The sequence below is a fragment of the Manis pentadactyla genome, chromosome 1, assembly GCF_030020395.1.
Source record: "Manis pentadactyla isolate mManPen7 chromosome 1, mManPen7.hap1, whole genome shotgun sequence".
Taxonomy (NCBI): domain Eukaryota; kingdom Metazoa; phylum Chordata; class Mammalia; order Pholidota; family Manidae; genus Manis; species Manis pentadactyla.
In genome coordinates, this window is record NC_080019.1 from 66,094,108 (window position 1) to 66,111,264 (window position 17,157).

At 38.6% G+C, this 17,157-nt stretch overlaps 1 protein-coding gene across 1 annotated transcript in view; it reads right to left on the bottom strand.

The window, feature by feature from the left end:
* LOC118934881 (uncharacterized) overlaps positions 1-17,157 on the bottom strand; it is a 63,244-nt gene that overhangs the window by 35,486 nt on the left and 10,601 nt on the right. The window contains 1 exon segment of the mRNA XM_057488353.1: positions 9,586-9,691. Within this exon segment, the coding sequence (XP_057344336.1) occupies positions 9,586-9,691 (106 nt within the window).

Consider the following 17,157-nt stretch of genomic DNA (forward strand, 5'->3'; position numbering starts at 1 on the left):
CCCCACCAAAAAAGAAAACTACAGACCAATATCCCTGATGAACGTAGATGCAAAAATACTCAACAAAATATTAGCAAACCGAATTCAAAAATACATCAAAAGGATCATACACCATGACCAAGTGGGATTCATCCCAGGGATGCAAGGATGGTACAACATTCGAAAGTCCATCAACATCATCCACCACATCAACAAAAAGAAAGACAAAAACCACATGATCATCTCCATAGATGCTGAAAAAGCATTTGACAAAGTTCAACATCCATTCATGTTAAAAACTCTCAGCAAAATGGGAATAGAGGGCAAGTACCTCAACATAATAAAGGCCATCTATGATAAACCCACAGCCAACATTATATTGAACAGCGAGAAGCTGAAAGCATTTCCGCTGAGATCGGGAACTAGACAGGGATGCCCACTCTCTCCACTGTTATTTAACATAGTACTGGAGGTCCTAGCTACGGCAATCAGACAAAATAAAGAAATACAAGGAATCCAGATTGGTAAAGAAGAAGTTAAACTGTCACTATTTGCAGATGACATGATACTGTACATAAAAAACCCTAAAGACTCCACCCCAAAACTACTAGAACTGATATCAGAATACAGCAAAGTTGCAGGATAAAAAATCAACACACAGAAATCTGTGGCTTTCCTATATACTAACAATGAACCAACAGAAAGAGAAATCAGGAAAACAACTCCATTCACAATTGCATCAAAAAAAATAAAATACCTAGGAATAAACCTAACCAAAGAAGTGAAAGACTTATACTCTGAAAACTACAAGTCACTCTTAAGAGAAATTAAAGAGGATACTAACAAATGGAAACTCATCCCATGCTCCTGGCTAGGAAGAATTAATATCGTCAAAATGGCCATCCTGCCCAAAGCAATATACAGATTTGATGCAATCCCTATGAAACTACCAGCAACATTCTTCAATGAACTGGAACAAATAATTCAAAAATTCATACGGAAGCACCAAAGACGCCGAATAGCCAAAGCAATCCTGAGAAAGAAGAATAAAGTAGGGGGGATCTCACTCCCCAACTTCAAGCTCTACTATAAAGCCATAGTAATCAAGACAATTTGGCACTGGCACAGGAGCAGAGCCACAGACCAATGGAACAGACTAGAGAATCCAGACATTAACCCAGACATATATGGTCAATTAATATTTGATAAAGGAGCCATGGACATACAATGGCGAAATGACAGTCTCTTCAACAGGTGGTGCTGGCAAAACTGGACAGCTACATGTAGGAGAATGAAACTGGACCATTGTCTAACCCCATATACAAAAGTAAACTCAAAATGGATCAAAGACCTGAATGTAAGCCATGAAACCATTAAACTCTTGGAAGAAAACATAGGCACAAACCTCTTAGACATAAACATGAGTGACCTCTTCTTGAACATATCTCCCCGGGCAAGGAAAACAACAGCAAAAATGAGTAAGTGGGACTATATTAAGCTGAAAAGCTTCTGTACAGCAAAAGACACCATCAATAGAACAAGAAGGATCCCTACAGTATGGGAGAATATATTTGAAAATGACACATCCGATAAAGGCTTGACGTCCAGAATATATAAGGAGCTCTCATGCCTCAACAAACAAAAAACAAATAACCCAATTAGAAAATGGGCAGAGGAACTGAAGAGACAGTTCTCCAAAAAAGAAATACAGATGGCCAACAGACACATGAAAAGATGCTCCACATCGTTAATTATCAGAGAAATGCAAATTAAAACTACAATGAGGTATCACCTCACACCAGTAAGGATGGCTGCCATCCAAAAGACAACAACAAATGTTGGCGAGGCTGTGGAGAAAGGGGAACCCTCCTACACTGCTGGTGGGAATGTAAGTTAGTTCAACCATTGTGGAAAGCAGTATGGAGGTACATCAAAATGCTCAAAACAGACTTACCATTTGACCCAGGAATTCCACTCCTAGGAATTTACCCTAAGAATGCAGCAATCAAGTTTGAGAAAGACAGATGCACCCCTATGTTTATTGCAGCACTATTTACAATAGCCAAGAATTGGAAGCAACCTAAATGTCCATCGATAGATGAATGGATAAAGAAGATGTGGTACATATACACAATGGAATACTACTCAGCCATAAGAAAAGGGCAAATCCAATCATTTGCAGCAACATGGATGGAGCTGGAAGGTATTATGCTCAGTGAAACAAGCCAAACGGAGAAAGAGAAATACCAAATGATTTCACTTATCTGTGGAATATAAGAACAAAGGAAAAACTGAAGGAACAAAACAGCAGCAGAAACACAGAACTCAAGAATGGACTAACAGGTACCAAAGGGAAAGGGACTGGGGAGGATGGGTGGGTAGGGAGGGATAAGGGGGGGAGAAGTAGGGGGGTATTAAGATTAACATGCATGGGGGGGTGGGAGAAAAGGGAGGGCTGTACAACACAGAGAAGGCAAGTAGTGATTCTACAACATTTTGCTATGCTGATGGACAGTGACTGTAAAGGGGTTTATAGGGGAGAGCCTAGTAAACATAATATTCGTCATGTAAGTGTAGATTAGTGATAGAAAAAAAAAAAGGGCAGTTCCTGTGTGGTAACCTCCAACGAGTTCTACACAAGGGTATAAAGGGCATATAAAAGTGTAGGCAAAGGGTCTGTTTGTGTTTATACAGAGGATCAAAGCCTAATTGGGCTACCCCGAAAATGAACTAAGATACGATATGAAAGAGAACTTCCAACATCTGCACTCTCTGAAAGACTCATGCCAGAAGATGATCATCAAAAAACCCCAACAAAGATCCACGCACTGCTACAGCTGTAGATGCACTCATCCCACCAGTTCCTGGACTTGCCATGGGAATGAGGAAGGAGATATCTAAGCTGGCCTGTGCATACAGTAAAACAACAAATTTGACTGGATCTATACTGTTGGAACTCAACCAAGAATTTGGAGAAGTGCAAATTGTAGCGCTCCAAAGTCTTACAACTACAAACTATTTACTGTTAAAGGAACATATGGCATGTGAACAGTCCCCAGGAATGGGTTGTTTTAATTTGTCTGATTTCTCTCAGACTGTTCAAGTTCAGTTGGACAATATCCACCATATCATAGATAAGTTTTCACAAATGCCTAAGGTGCCTAACTGGTTTTCTTGGTTTCACTGCAGATGGCTGGTAATTACAGATATGCTTTGGTTATGTAACTATACTCCTATTATGTTAATGTGTGTGTGCAATTTAAGTAGTAGCTTAAAACCTATACATGCTGAAGTTACTCTACAAGAAGATATATCAAAGAAATAATCAATCTTCCCATGTTTTCTTCTGCCTGCTACTTCTATAGCTTTTCTTCTTCCTTCCTAATTACAACCCTTAAATAGAATTCGTGCCTCATATCAAATTTACTGAGTATCATAATTCCTCCAAGTGGTAAAGATACCTCAAGACAAATGCTGGGCATAGAAGCCACAGGGCATAAATATGCAAAGAAGTAAAAAGCTAACTTTTTCAAACAATAAGGCTTCTCTCTCACTTACCAACTTCACATTTCCCTGTATGGCCCCGGAAGATGACTGTTTAGCCAGAGACGGGTAAGATTCCTCAAGGGAGGAACAACCTAAGACAGGCACAGTCGCAGGGGGGCTATCAGGTGAGAAATTGGGGATCAACAGAGGTGAGGCTTAGAACCTCACCCCCCCGTTCTGAGAGAAATCTTCTGCATACGTGGATGTTTTATTGCCCTGGTCTAGCTTGGATTAACACATAGTCTACAGGCACACACCTGATCATCTACATGTGCTCTCTTACAACACTAAACTATGTTTTCTACCTTTATCTTGTATCTACCTACCACTTCAGCATTTTATTAAAAATAATAATAATAAAGAGAGAAATGTGGTATCCACATATAAATCAAGTATAAAAACCAAATGAGTATTCATATTTGAACTGACTGTTTAGAGTTCATAATGCATGAGCAAAACCGAAAGTTTCTGTGATGACTGCCCTTGTACTGTTCACTATGTAACTTATTCATTATGTAAGAATTTGTTCTACATGTAAAAACTTGTTTGTTATGCCTCAGAAGATTGGAGACTGACAAAAATTAGGCTTGGGGTGGATTAATGATTGTGCATTGAGCATTGACTCCCCTATACAGAATTTTATTGTCGTTAACAACCATTTGATCAATAAATATGAGAGATGCCCTCACAAAAAAAAAAAAAAAAAAAAAAAGGACAGACTTCCAATGATAAAATAAATTAGTGACCGGGATGTAATGTATAGCATAAGGAATATAGTCAAGATATTGTAACAGCTTGGTAGGGTGATAGCTGGAACCTCAAATTATGTATATAAATGTTCTACCACTGTGTTGTACACTTGAAACTCATGTAATGTAATACTGTGTGTCAACTACCCTTCAATAAAAAATAATTATTTAAAAAAAAAAAAATAAAGAGAATGACAGACTCGCAAAAAAGCTAACATGCATTTGTAAATTCTTTAGATTTGAAAATGGCTATGAATGACCTCAGTAGGAAAGAGCAATCCACACAGAGATTAACAATCACCAAGACATCCTTAGCTAAAGTACTTCATTTTCCCATTTCTGTCTCCTCATATTTAAACTAAATTTGATAATTAATAGGAGCATTTCCTGTTGGTTCATAGCTAAAACTGAAGTTCAAAGTAAGGACAATGAATAATAAGCCCAACAGCATTCTAAAAAGAAATCCTGGAAACAGCACGCAAGTCTCACTAAGAGGTAATCAAACTGACCCTGGATAGTGACCAGCCCAAGACAATGTCAGCAATTCACTGGACAGGAGTCACCAAGACAAGTGCCTTTTAAAGGAATGTATAGAACTAGTGAGTGAAAAATGCTGTGCTGTTTCTCTTTTCTCCTAGGAGGCAGCTCCAGAAGGCTGCAGGTCCCTGAGGCCTGATCCGGCGCTGCTATGCAGGCAGTTTCGCTGCTGCTGTTGTTCAGTGTAGGACAGTACATTTCAGTATTTCACTGTTATAGTTGAACTTCACTTTGAATACCATTTTAATGGAAAAAACAATCCCTCCATTTAAATTATTAATCAGAGCAGGAACCTTCCATTCCCCTTCTCCCCAGCATCACCCCAAAGGTCAGGAGGGCAGCAGGCTGATCCCATTCCAAGATGGAGAGGGTGAACCAAGGGGATTACATGTATGTCTAGCAGTATTTATCCACACTTTGTAGCAGATTGTTTGCAAAAATTAGTGCAATAATTCTTTTCCTTATATTCTCTTCCCTTTGCAAGGTGATACTGAAGGTTCATCAAGAAGTGGAGTCTATTTTCTACTCCTTGAATCTGGACTGGTCCTGGGCCTTGCATTGGTCCACAGAAAAGGAAGTAACACGGTGGCCAGCTCAGAGCCCAAGACTCAAGGAGCCTTATTTCTACTTTCTCTCTCTGAAGGCTACCAAGTGGACAAACTCAGGCTAGGTGGTAAATGATGAAAGGTACATGGCCCAGTCATTCCCACAAACCCTAGCCAATATCCACCCAACTCCCAGAAGCAGAGCCATCTAGCTGACTTGGATAGTACATGCATAAAGGAACCCAGTCAAGATCAATATTAAAGGGTTATTTTAAGTCACTATGTTTTAGGAGGGTTTGTTACATAGTAAAAACATGAACTGATACATATATAAAGATAAAAATGGAGTAGAACAAAGAAAGGAAGCAGCAAGAGAAGCTGCCCTTTTACACTGTAATCTGATAATACACTCTGTAGCCAAGTGGACACTTTGGAAGATAATCAAGCTTTGCTTTCATGAAATAAAAAAAAGTTACCTATAGCTGAAGGACCCCAGGGGAGTATCACTTGACTAGGAGGAGAAGAGGGGTTCAGCTGGAAAATGCACTGCCTACAGAATGAATGGCACAGTGCCAAAGTCCCTAGTTGGTGGGGAGGAAATGACTCCATACTTGCATACACAGGCATTCCATGCAAGAGAAAAGCAGACAGTATTTGGCCTCAGCCACACAACGGGCACCACTGCTAGAGTACACCACCAGCACCAGTCAAGAAAGATACTACCCTTCTACCTAGTCTCACCCAACATCCACCCTCCCTGCCAAGCATGAAGAAACCATACATGGGAGAGGACTAGAAGAAAAGGCAGAGCACCGAGAAAGAAAGAAACAGATCCCATCCCCTGGCCACACTGCTTGTTTGAAGAAGTAGAGGTCAGACATGAAGAAAAGCAGGCATAAGGTAGAAGCTTTGAACTGAATGAAAGATTGAAGTGTTGATTGAGATTTGAATGACTTTTTCCAATTTTTCATAAAAGTTTTGAAACAGAGGAAATTAAAAGAATATAAATAATTAACACTGTATTAGGGTTCTTCAGAGAAACAACCAACAAGGATGTGTGTGCGTGCATATATGTGTGTGTATGTGTATTTGTTATGAGGAATTGCCTCAGGCAATTATACAGGCTGACAAGTCCCAAGATCCTCAGTTGGCAATATAAACACCCAAGAGAGCCAATAAATCCAGTTCAAATGCCAGCAGACTCAAGCCCCAGAAACCGCCAATGTTTCAGCTCAAGTTCAGAGGCAGGGAAAAAAGTGATGTCCTAGTTCAGAGTCAGGCAGGCAGGCACTGTTCCCTCTTTCTCGGCCTTTCTGTTCTCTTCAGGGGTTCAATTGATTGAGAGTAAGGCCCACACACATTAAGGAGGGCCATCTGCTTTACCCAGTCTATCAATTCAAATGTTAATTTAATCCAGAAACACCCAGAACAATATTTGACCAAACATCCAGACACCCTGTGGCCTAGTTAAATTGACATACAAAATTAAGCATCATAAGTCCATCCCTTGTCAACTTGGCACCCATACACATCTACTTAAACCATTCTTAATCCCCAAGTAACGACAGTAACAAGATCATGTATTACCTAACACTATAAAACTATCCTGTGTACCAGTGAAAATGTACTAACCTCTTCCCCAGAAGAGGAGGTAAAGTCTTGGAGTGGTGTTTACTCTTCTCCTTGATATCCCATGACTTAAATACTATGATATAAAGTTAACAATACTTAAAACACTATGATATAAAGTCAACATATCTTCTATTATGCAATAAGAGACTAAGAGCAGGAATAAAACAAAGATATATGCCAGACATATATATATGCACAAACCTATCTGTAACAAAATGAGGATATACACATGACAAATACAATCCTCATTTCTGCAACTCATCACACAGTCTTGGCTGGTATTTACCACTATTTTCTTCCAAAAATCCATTCTCTATTACCTTTGCCTTCAGTAAGCACCTCTGCTGGTCCTGGTTCTTTACTTGCTGAGTGACCCAAACTTTCCTTTGTGACGGAAGGGTATGGGCCATTAGTAGTTCTGTTTGGACTAGAATGTCGGTAGTTTTCCATTGACCATTATCACAAGGTCCTGCAACACTAAGAATGCCCAAGGGGTCTCCTGTATTCCAGACATACTCTTCCTTTCCTCCATTGCAGAGCAGTAAGCCAATTTCCCCTTGGTAGTCAAGATCAATAACTCAAGCCAGCACATAACACCCTTCTTTGCCTGTTGATCCAGAGGCATAAGGAAGCAAAACAGTCTTAAATTTCAGTTCCAGGTAATTGTTGTGTCTCTTAATAGGGGCATTCCTCCCTGTCACTAAGACCTCTAAGCTTGTAAAGCATAAGGTCTCAGAAAGGAGCCATTTCTACCCTTTGATTCCTGAAGTCATGAATCCTGGCTATGGAGAAACAGAATCATATATTGGATGCTGATTCAGAATACATATAGCCTTCTGGAAAACCTTACCCCTGCTCCGCAAGGTACTGCCACCTAGCTGGCACTATAACCAAGTCTTTAAAAGGCCATTCCACTGATCTGTGAAATCAACTGTTGTGGAAAGCAATATGGAGGTTCCTCAAAAAACTAAATAGAAATACCATTTGACCCAGGAATTCCACTCCCAGGAATTTACCTGAAGAAAACAAGATCTGAGATTCAAAAAGACATATGCATTTGTATGTTTATCACAGCACTATTTACAATAGCCAAGAAATGGAAGCAACCTAAGTGTCCATCAGTAGATGAATGGATAAAGAAGATGTGGTACATATGCACAATGGAATATTATTCAGCCATAAGAAGAAAACAAATCCTACCATTTGCAACAACATGGATGGAGCTAGAGAGCATTATGCTCAGTGAAATAAGCCAGGTGGAGAAAGACAAGCACCAAATGATTTCCGTCATTTGTGGAGTATAAGAACAAAGCAAAACTGAAGAAACATAACAACAGCAGATCACAGACTCCAAGAAAGGACTAGCAGTTACCAAAGGGAAGGGGGTAGTAGGGGTGGGGAGGGAGGGAGAAGGGGATTAAGGAGCATTATGATCAGCACACATAATGGAAGGGGGTCACGGGGAAGGCAGTATAGCACAGATAAGACAAGTAGTGACTCTATAGAATTTTACTACACTGATGGACAGTGACTGCAATGGGGTGTGGAGGGGACTTGATAATATGGGTGAATGTAATAACCACAATGTTGCTTGCGTGAAACCTTTATAAGATTGTGTATCAATGATACCTTAATAAAAAGATATCAACACCTACTATAAAACTACAGAAATTAAAAGAACATGAAAATAGTATAGAAATAGAACAGACTAGAAAGCCTAGAAACAAACCTATGCAAATAAGACAATATGGTATACGATAAAGGTTTCATTTCAATAAAGTAGAAAATGGTCCAGCAGAAATTGCAAACTCAACCGCCTACAGAAGCCAGGTAAGAGCGTCAGTGGATGAAGTTAGGACGGGTGGGAACTGCGGCTAACTGATGAGCAGACACCTGGATGTGACAGGGAAAGGCATAGTTCTACTCTGATAATGACGATGCAGGAATTTGTTGCCAGGTTCTCTTGCTTTTTAAGAGAAGCTAGAAATAAGGACTTAATTAGAATCTTTTAATTTAAAAACTATTTGTAATTAATTCAAAGTTGAAAACACCTGGTGTGGACCCAATAAAATATGAGTGCAGGCACAGTTCAATCAGGAAACTATCAGGTTTACCTGCTTATTTTTCCAATAAATGGTCTGTGAAACCAGCAAGGTTAGATCTCTACATCACACTACATAAAAAATTAAATTTCAGATGAACTAAATAGCTAAATAAAAAACAAAACCAGACAATGACCTTAGGAAAATAGATTTACTTTTATAATAATAATAGTAAGAATACCAACAACAGCAACAAGAACAAAATTAAAAGGAAATGTCTTTGGGGGAACAGAAGGAAAAAGGGTGATAAACCTTTTTAAAATCTTACCAGTTTTATACTACCTTGCTTGGAACTAGGCCAAAGTCTCTTTTAAGGGTAAGACAAATTCTAAGCCAAGGTACCTAAAATGTTTTAGGCACGTGGGTGCGTCAGGGCAGACAGGACAGGCCAGACACAAATACAGAACACGAGCATTCCTCACAGAACGGTGGTTTATCACTGCGACCAAAACCAAGGTCTGCTACACACACGTCTCTTTGCCAGCTGTTTAATACATGAAAGTATCTCTGGTCAGTAAGGACCTACTGCTGGTTATCTTTGCTGGGCTCATCTTTTTTCTCTGTATCCTCAGCCTGTTTTGGACTCAGAAGATCTTCTAATCTAAAGGGGAAAAACATCAAGATAATACAAAATGTTTTTATAGACACTGGATTAAGATGACAAACTGAGCCAATGATCCAGCTACCCTCCCAACACCTTTATGTCATTTCAAATATATACATGTGTGTGTACATGTATATACATGCATCTGTGTATATATAAAAAAATTTTTAATTGCAAACCATAGTCACTGGAAAGTAACAAAGTCCTCTCAATAGACCAAAAATTTAGAAGCAATCCCTGAAAACAGAAGGGATCAGACAGAAGAAAAAGTTCTAACCACCTCGCAACATTTGCAAAAATAAAATAGGAAGGAACTATAGCAACGGATGGAAAGAACATCCATGGTACTTCAAGCCTGGAGGCTACAGGTAAGGGGAGCAAGAAGCAGTGGGCAGGGCAGTTGGTTTGAGCACTGCAGCAGCAACAGCTAGAAAGTGTGATCCTTCCTTCTTCATACTCCACTTCACCAAAGAACAGATGGCAGTGACACCTGGGCCAGTCAGGATGTGGTGAAACCCAAAAGTCCATTGTCCCAGATGGCTACCAGGGCTCTGGGGTGACTCTCTTTAACCAGAAACCTAACTACATGTAAGTATATCCACCTAGTAGAAGACCTGTGTCCTTCTCCAAGTATCTTTGTAACTGGGCTGTCGTCGAGATTCCTATTACCCACCATACCTTTGAAAAAAGTAGTCTTTTATTAAACCCACTTCATGTTAACCATTTTAAATTTGAATATGCCTATCAGTTTCCTGTGGAACCCTGACCCATCAAACTAATTCCATGACTCATTAATGAGCTTGACCAGCTTGTTTGTAAAACAGAATATCAATATTCCATCATGTGATTTGCCTGCTAAAAAAACAAGCAATGGACTCCCACTGCTTTGTGAACTAAATCTCATCCCCTCGGGTTAGCATTTATACGTCTCCATGCTGTCGGTCCTAACCCAATATTCCTTCTGAGTCCTTTCTTACCGCATCTCTCACTACTACCCTACAATTATCTACTATGGTCATATGTATTGCCCTTGCTTGATCTTCACTCAATTGCTTTACTTCACTCTCCAATGAGTGTATGCCAAAAGCAAAGTAATAAATGGAATTAACTCTAGGTAAAGAGTCAATCTCCTTCCGCCTTCCTCTAGACACAAAGACCTCATAATCCATTTTCCACTTGCTTTCCTATTTCCATATTCACATACTTAACAGTTTTGCCTGAAGGCAGTGCCAAGAATATGTTATCTAGAATGCAAAAGGGACATAGAATGCCAATATGCTCTCTAGTGGAATACAAGTAAACTGACATATTTTAATTTAAATGTTAGTTAACCTTTCACTTAGGTGAAAATGTTTAACTTCTTTCAAATTTGATTAATAAATATTACATTATAGATATTAAACATTTTAGCTGTCAGTACAGTAACCTAAACATATAATTGCATGTACTAGTTACAGTCACTCTGGGGAATGACATATAATTCAATTAACTAGGTGAATAAACATATGATCCCATTTAATAATGAGATAACTAACATATAATAGGAACCTGGTGATGCTGATAATTAGTACTTATTGAGAACCTTCTCTATGCAGAACTCTTTTAGGCAATTTACATGAATAAATTTATTTAATATCATTGTTTTTCTATATTTACATAAGAATTAGTACAAGCTAGGGACTCATAGGAAATTGACTTTGGTTCACCCAGTCTCACAGTAAATATCTGCAATAGCATAATACAGTTGACCCCTGAACAATGTGGAGGGCTAGGGCACCAACCCCAGGCAGTCAAAAATCCATGCATAACTTTTGATTCCCCAAAAACTTAATTACTAATAACCAACTGTTGGCCAGAAGCCTTACCAATAACATAAACATGAGTAAGACACATTTTGTATATGAATAATATGCTACATTCTTACAATAAAGTAAGCTAGAGAAAAGAGAACAGTTATTAAGAAAACTCTAAGGAAGAGAAAATACATCTATGTTACTGAATATCTATACTGTAAGTTTACATCATCTGTTCACAAGATGAGTATTCTGTCAGTATCTACATATTCTTATATGATACAAAACACTGTAGATGTTATACATATTACTAATACAACATTGAAAATGAAAAGATAATGTGAAAAGAAATTCACATTTATTTGCAGTTATAACAATTCATGCATTGATAAAGCAGTAGTAATATAACTTTTATGGTAGCCTAATCAATACAATTGCTTTACAATAGCTTAGTCTATATACTAATGAATGTATTACAGTCATATTCATCATACAGTATTAGAAACATTGTTACTTAAAAAAAACCAACTACCTGTAATGGCAGGCTGATAAAGTTTCTTCAATAAAGAAAGAGAGGCAGGCATAATGAATGATAATGTAATTCTTTGAAAGCAAAATTATAAAAGAGCAAGAGAACACATTATTAATTTTATATTAAATATCACTCACCTTCTGCCTATGTAAGGGTAGGCTACCAACTTCTATACAAGTTTGGCATACGATGTTCTACACGATGAATACATAGGTGATGATGACAGAAAAACCTCATACAGCTCTTACCATACAGTTATTAGATTTTCACACTAAGAGACTCACATGCATATACAACAGATAAGTTTATTAACTATACTGCACGATGGTGATTTATTATTCCTTGAGAGGAAGTGGATCATTATAAATGTCTTCTCCACAAAGGGCTTCATCTTCGTTGTCTCCACACTGAGTAGGCCGCAGAGGAGGAGGCTGGGCCGCTCCTGCATTCTCAGGGGTGGCAGACGTGCACGAGGTGGAAGAGGTGGCAGGGGAGGCAGGCACACTCGGGGTAACTTCACAGAAACGCATCGTAATTTCTTTTTACTTTTTCATTTCTCTCAAAGTGTTTCTATATGGCACGAATCCTTCTTCCACCACTTGCTTTAGTTTCAGTGTCCATATCACAGAAGGATCCATGTTGTAAAAGAAGTGAAAAGTAGTCTTGAATAACAGGAACCCTTCAGCCAGACGGTCTAGTATCAGTTTGTCTCCTGGCACTGCTTCCTCTACGTCATCTTCTTCCTCTTCATCTGGCATTGGTTTGGAAGCACTCGTCTCAAATCATCTGTTAAATCCTCTGGTGTGATGTCTATAAGCTCTTGAATTTCTCCAAGAACCGTATCTTAAAACCCTTCACTCCTGGCTTTATTTTTTTGCCATATCTACAATTTCTTTCATGATTTCCTTAATTGGTTCTGTCATAAAGCCCATGAAGTCATGTACAACATCTGGACAGTTTTCTCCAGCAGGAAATTATTGTTTTGGCTTGATGGCTTTCACAGCTTTTTCTATAACAACAATGACATCTTCAGTGGCGTAATCCTTCCAGACTTTCATGTTCTCTCAGGTTTCTCTTTCACAGCGTTTACAATCCTTTCCATAGAGCACCATGTGTAATGAGCCTTAAAGGTCCTTACACCCTATGATCTAGAGGCTGAATTAAAGATGTTGTTTTTGGGGGAAAGTAGATCACTTCAACACCTTCAGTGTTAAACTCATGGGGTTCTGGATGGCCACGGACACTGTCCAATTTAAAAGAACTTTAAAAGGCAGTTCCTTACTGGCAACGTACTTCCTGACTTCAGGTACAAGTATCAACAGAATCAATCCAGAAAAAGGGTTCTCATTGTCCAGGTCTTCTTGTAGTGCCTGCTGCCTCTTGATTGGCAGAAGATGGTTCTCCTGTTAACATTTTTAAAGCCAAACCTCTTTCTAAAACTTTCAAACTATCCTTTGCTGGCATTCAATTCTCCAGCTTTACATCCTTCACCTTCTTTTGCTTTAGCCTGTCACTTACTGACTTCGCTTTTTCTTGAATTGTATTAGAGTCTATAGGTGTGCCTTTCTTATGTGCACGCAGCACATAAAAGCTGTATACCAATTCAAGATAAAAAGATATTTCGCCAAAAGTGCAAGGCTTTCATGCCTGCTACCATAGCTGCAGCAATGACTTCATGAAATTCCTTTTCCTTTTTATAATGGTCCTTATGCTGGATTGATTCATATTGAAATGGCAGGCAACTGCAGCTGCAGAGCTCAATCTACAGTACACATCGAACAATTCAACTTTTTCTTCTAACATCATGACTTTTTTCTACTTCTAGGGAGCGCTCCCAGCATCACTAGTGGCACATCATATGGGTCCAATGGTGTTATTCAAGGTTTATGGTATTGCCCTAAACAGGATGAAAAATATGCAGGATACACAGAGATCATGTTTTACCACAAAATGCAATTTACTGCACAGAGTATCCGGCACCCTGCTCATGAAGAGATGATTAACATCACACAGCTTTTTAAGTAGATACTCAAAACAATTGAGCTCAGCAGGAGCAACAGATGGCCATAAAATGATTACAGGGGCACAGCATGTACAATTAATTTTATGCAGTGATTTAATACTGCATCTGTACATTTGTTTACATTTCTCTCCACTGTGAAGGGGCACCCTGTATGATTTGTGTTGTATAACTTTTGATAAATTTCAACTTTTCATAATAGATTTCTGTATATTTTATGGTAGTAAGTGACAAAATAGACTCTCATCTACATATATTTTAAGCATTTATGACAAACCTAACTTTTTCTTAGTTTTTTTAATATTCCTACAAGGTTTGTCTATAAGTTTTTTCAAATTGTTGCAAATCTCCAAAAAATTTTCCAGTGAATTTATTGAAAACTATGTGTATAAGTAAACCTGCACAGTTCAAACCCATGTTGTTCAAGGACCAAGTGTACTCAAGAAAAGCTTTGTATTCTGAAAAACACACGTAAAAATAACAGCTCAGGAGAAAAGTAGCGTTAGTAACCTATGTCATACTAATGCAGCTTTGTAACTATAGAACTAATGACATTGGTTTCTCGGGAGGTAAGTTAGCTCAAGTATGCCTAGAGGTTGAGTTGGGGCATATTAAAAATGCACAGACAACAAAGCAGAAATGTCTTGAGAATGCCAAGACCATAAAGATGGAAGTGGAGCTCCTGCCCAAACCAGCCAGGTTAACACAGGAGAGGGAGGAAGAGCAAACTGCTGCGAACTTGGGAGTCTACCTAATGCTTGGGGGGGGGTCAGGGAGGGAACCCTGGGTGCAGTTTCTCATCTTAAATTTTCTCAAAATAAAGCTGACAGGGACTGGGCAGTTGCTTAGGTACTAGCAAAGCTTCTCCCCTTCCTGAAGGCTAGATTACTACTGCTATTCTAACTCCTCCTACCTAGGAAAAACCACAAGTGAACAATGCAACTAGTAGCTCCTGGAATCATCTCTGTGCAACATGGACATCAAGGAGGTGCCTGGTCTCCCTGTCTCTGCTGGAGTTCAGCCTAGGCCCCTGGCTCTAAGATGTAACTTAAGTGCCTGACATAAAGATATAAGATGTTTTATTTTTCCTTTGGATAAAGACAATTCACATGTACGTAACATGTTGTATCTGCCTGGCTATATAAAAAAGTGAGATTTCTTTCTGTCTTTGCAATCTTTGTAGCAGTTTGCCTATAATGGACATCATAGTCTGGCTGAATGTTTAATTCGGTAATAAAACTCTTTTTTTTTTTATGTGGAGAGGACTCACTGGGATGACAGTTTTTATATTTAATTATTTCCTCAATATAAGTAGGTCTTTGAAAAAATAATCTTCCTCTGCCACTGCAACAAAGAAACAGTTGAAAATTTTTACCTTGAAAAAAAGTACTAGATATTTTGTTTGGTTCTAATTATTAGTGTGGTGGTTAAGAGTGTGAGCTTTGGAGTCAGAATGATTGGGTACAGGTCTCATTTCTTTTCAAGTTCTTCCACATACCATTTGTGAGATGTGGGCAAGTTACTTAACATTCTTAATTCTCTGCTTCTACAACTAAACACTACAAAAGTTCCATTTTTAAAAAAAAAACAGTTTTTTTTTATTCCAAACTTAAATTTCTAAAAACAAATAATTTCTTCAAAATTCAGCAGAAAAATACAGCATGGATTGGTTCTGAATCATAATTTACAGTCTAATAGTGAAAAGTCAATCCAAAGACCAGAGCCTAAACACCAAAAAACATAAACTCAGCCAATTCTTGTTATTTGCAGTAGTTACATTCTATAAAGTCACTATAAACAATGAATTAGCAAAGACTGAACCATTGTACCAGGTTCCTGAGTACCTCTGGTCACATTTTCCTCTACTGATCAACACATAACCTTGTTTTATGTGTGCTGATATTTAATGACAACTTATTTAATATTGTTGATTCATTAACAATGAACTCATGGCTAACAGCACTGTAGCTCATGCCTAAGCAAAGTTTATTTAACACATGTATTTTCTCTGTAAAGCCCAGCCAGCCCCGTGAGTACTAGACAGCACTTCAGCACTATGCTTGGGGGCTGTCTTAGAAAAATCACAAATAAAAAGCATTAAAAAAAAGGTGGCACTATGACAACAAAAAGGATGCTTGTTTACAGTAAGAGCTAAACAAGAGGGTGGAGCATCAACTTGCTTAACAGATGGTAATGAGTGTGTTTAGCATGTCCACAAATAACTAAAAGTGCCCCAAGTATTGATTTGGGGATTAAAAATAAATTTTGTCAGGTAGGCAAATTGAAATATGGAATCTGTGAATAACAAGGACTGACTATATTATCTCTGTGTTTATATAAGACCATGCATGTATGTGTGTATCTTCACTAATATACTTGCCCTGAAGTCAGTAAGATGCCTTTGAAGGGGATCAGGATATGCTACTCCAAAATATGCTACTTTGACATAGGAAATGTTTTGAGCTCAAGGAATTAAGAAATGGCAGGTAGAGGAAGGACTCTCTGATCTCTCCCCTATCTCCTGAGGCAGATCAAAAGGCTGACCTTCATGTGACATGTGCCCTCCCTGTACCTGGAGGAAAGAAGCATCTTTGTCTCTGAAGACAGAGGGACACCAAGAATTCAAGTTTCCTCCAGTTTCCTACCCTTTTGTCCTATCACATTTTCCCACAACTTTCCACTCTTCATTAAACCTACTAGAAAAACTCAAGCTTAACTTTCTTCAAGCCTTCATTTCCTTATGAAGGTGCCCACATTGTGTAAAACTTACATTAAATAAACGTATATGATTTTCTCATGTTCATCTGTCTCTGCCAGTTTAGTCTGCAGGCCCAAGCAGGGACCCTAAAGGGCTGAGGAAAAGTTTTTTCTCCCCTATACCTTTTCCTCTGACTTTTTACCTCCCTACAACCTCCTTTTCCCAGTTGTTTCTTGATCAATTTTCCCACCTCAGTTAATACATAACTATTTAGCCTAAAACGTAGGAGTCTTGATTTTCCCTTTCAGTTGCCGATATCCAGCTCACCACCACATACTATCAGTTCTGCCTTCAATACTGCAAACACTTCTCACCGCCTCATCCACTGCCACCTCTGACCATGTCACCACCATGTCTTGT